This window comes from Morone saxatilis, unplaced genomic scaffold (genome assembly GCF_004916995.1).
Source record: "Morone saxatilis isolate NCDOM2014 unplaced genomic scaffold, NCSU_SB_2.0 Contig16, whole genome shotgun sequence".
Lineage (NCBI taxonomy): Eukaryota > Metazoa > Chordata > Actinopteri > Moronidae > Morone > Morone saxatilis.
In genome coordinates this window covers 21526808-21530175 of record NW_023339718.1, presented here as the reverse complement: position 1 = coordinate 21530175, position 3368 = coordinate 21526808, and the positions used below count along the sequence as shown (strand labels likewise).

At 44.1% G+C, this 3368-nt stretch overlaps 1 protein-coding gene across 1 annotated transcript in view; it reads left to right on the top strand.

Moving 5' to 3' along the window:
- Positions 1-1826: 1826 nt before the first annotated feature.
- The window catches only part of LOC118325589 (putative histone-lysine N-methyltransferase PRDM6), a 32269-nt gene continuing 30727 nt past the window's right edge, over positions 1827-3368 (top strand). The window contains exon 1 of the mRNA XM_035658307.1: positions 1827-2643. Coding sequence (XP_035514200.1) covers positions 1827-2643 — 817 coding nt within the window. The remainder of the gene's footprint in view (positions 2644-3368) is intronic.

Below are 3368 nucleotides of genomic sequence, written 5' to 3'. Positions count from 1 at the left end.
ATAAAAACACAAAACAAAACAAAAAAAGAAACAAAAACGCAACATCTCGGAAAATTCCGGAAAAACTCAGCGGAGCGTCCACGCATCTCTACCCGCCGACCGCTGCCTCTGTTCGGCTACGGACAGCGCGCCGGACCGCCCATCTGACTTGGACTTAACTGGACCATCTATTTATTTATTTTGCTGCAACTTTTATGCACTGCCTGGTTTACGTTGTAAACTAATCCAAAGTGTGCCTGAGCGTGTGCGCTCGCAGTTTTGTTGCTTTTATTTGGTGCGTTTTTTACGCTTGGCGTGCGTAAAATCCGCTTTAAAATAACCACCCGAGACAGCGGAGCAGGGCTGAAGCGGAGGGTCAACCAGGCTGAAGTCAGTTCATACTGAGTGTTTTATTGTCTGTAGAGTTTATACACATTGTTTGTCTCAGAAATAGCGCCTAACTACGTTGTTCATTTGCAGAAAGGACTGTATTGCTTTCAGAAAGCATGAGGGGGAAATAAAATAAAAATCTTGTAGTAAAATTTAAGTAATTAGACTCATACAAGTCTCTGTTATAAAACGATGAGGCTGAAAAGGCACAAGATGACACATTTTCTTAGACTTCTGTCTGTGCTAGGGGAAAAAAATATATTTTACAGCTTTTAAAGAAATATTTGGGTGCAACTGCGGATTTATTTTATCCGTTACCAGTGCAGAGGTTAAAATTTGATGTTGTTTCTTCTGATGAGAACAGAAACAACCTGTCTGTCCATCTTAAACTCCAGTAGGAATATACTGCAAGAACTAATATCCAAACTATCTGAATATGTATTCTAAACAGACGCACATAAGAGTTTATGTTCAACTTTCTTTGCAGTATAAAATCTGTATTTTATCTTAAAACAGCAGTGAAATCCTGCAGGCTGGAACAATGAAGCGTATCAGACCGGATAAACGGATCAGGATCATCTGAAACGTAAACTTACTGTTAACTGATGAGCTTCTGACTCTCTTATTTGGAATTATTACCACAAATTTAAAGTAGGAGTCTAATTGTTTTTTTTAATAAGATCAGTTTTAATCCTGAAATATAAAGTGATGATGATTGACCGGAAGTAAACCATGTGAAATCAGACTCAGTGAAGAAAAGTATCACTTTAATAATAAGACGATTTAAACACTGGATGTGATACATTTGAGGCTTTGGTGTAGATTTAATTTGGAACAGTTGTTCTTTTTATGCTCCTCTTCACACCTAAAACTTAATTTTACTGCAATTCACAGTTTGGGATATTGTAAATATTTTTTATGTATTTAAATTTTGTATAATTCACCAATAGCCTAAAATTGAATTTGTTGATAAATCTCATGTGCTCATGTAAATTTAACACAAACAACATGTGATTCAGGATTGAGCACCCTGTCTGAAACGCTGCTTTTTTCTGTATTAACACCTTAGAAGGTAAACCAGGTTGAGATCAGGTGCGTTCTGGCTCAGCTGAACACAGAAGAAAAATTGGATTTTAATTAGCGTGATGAGGCTGAAATCTGTGTTCGATATGTGATCATCATCAGTTTCACACCTTCAGAGTAAATTTAATGCAAACACACTTTTCACTAGGTTTAGTTAGTGATTTGTAAGGTGGAAATTGAGTGATTAATGTGACGTTTTGAGCGTGTTTTGCATCTCTCACATGTAAACCTAACGTAGTGAAACAACGCCTCTCAAATGTCATCTAGATTGTACATTTTCTGCTTCCCACGTGTGAATTTGATACAGTTGTTGTGCACCTTGTGTTAGAGTTTGACTCTGATTTGACAGATTTGACCCCCTGTGTGTCCCGTACATGTCGACATCCTGCCCTGACCTCTGCCTTTGTGTTTTGATGCTGATGATTGACACCTCATCCTCTCTGGTCTCTCTACCCAGCAGCCAGCGGGCAGTCATGCTGAAGCCGGGTGACCCGAGTGGCTCGGCCTTCTTGAAGGTGGACCCGTCCTACCTGCAGCACTGGCAGCAGCTCTTCCCTCAGGCGCAGCTGAAGGCTCCTCTGGGCCCACCGCCGCCTCCACCTGACCGTCTCTCCATCCCCATGGACACCCTGCGCACATCCCGCCTGCACAGCCACCTCCTGGCCTCCACACACTGCACCTCCTCCTCTTCGTCTTCTACATCCTCCTCCTCAGCTTCTTCTTCAGCAGCAGCAGCGGCAGCAGCAGCAGCAGCTCTCACCCCGTCCTCCTCCATCTCCATCTCCACCTCGGCAGGGATCTCCCAGCTGCCCGTCCCCCAGCAGATCGCACTCTTTGGGCAGGCATTGGCCCCGGTATGTGCCGGGCCTGGAGGACCTGGAGGAGGAGGAGGAGGAGGACCAGGAGGAGGAGGGGGAGACCTGGTGGTGGTGGTCCCCCCGGAGAACCAGCAGGGTCACAACCCAGCAGCGGGGTTTCTCCATCAGGCCAAAGAGCAGAGCTGTGGGGGGGTCGGCGTGGTGTCGTCCAGCGTGAAGAGCAGCAGCAGCAGCAGTGGAGGAGTCGAGGAGGGCGGCAAAGGAGCGACGGGCAGGTTCAAGCTGACGTCGGAGGAGCTGGACTACTACCTGTACGGACAGCAGAGGATGGAGATCATCCCACTGAGCAACCACACGGGAGAGGTCAACAACCGTACGTACACACAGACACACACAGACACAAACAGACACACACAGACATGTCTCTGCCACTGGAGTTTACTTTGACAAGTTTTTTTTGCCATTTCAAGCCTTTGTTGGAAATTGGACAGTGGAGAGGTGACAGGAAATGAGAGGAGAGGGCCCTCGCAATCGAACCGAGGATGTTGTGATCATAACGTGTGTCTTAACCACTAGGCCACCCGGACGCCCCATTTCCTTTGGTTTGTTTACATACACGCAGTTGGTATAATTCTTCTATGATATTCTCATTGGGCCACAGATTGTTTGTGTGATGCACAACAACAGCGTTCAACCTTCTGCAGTTTTCATTTGCTATATTTCCTTTAATTCTCTAATGATTCTCCTATAATTCTACATAAATGTACAGTGTTACAGGCGTTCTGCCAGCTGTTCCAGTTGGGATTGCCTGGGTAATTAAATGTATATATTTGTGGTGTTGATTGTTTCTAACAGAAAACTGCTCCAGACGCGCGAGTTGAATGGTTATTGTAGTGAGAACTATTCTTTGAGTGCGGTGGTGGTGCATACATAGTACCCACATTCAATTGGTTTGTCGTGGCCAGATTAATTAGCTACTCTCTGATACATTGAATTAATGAATAAATAATGGTCATATAATTTAATGTAATTTAACCCATGGAAAATAGCCAACTTCCATGTAACTCGTTTTACATCATTTTTGGTACAAATGGTTTT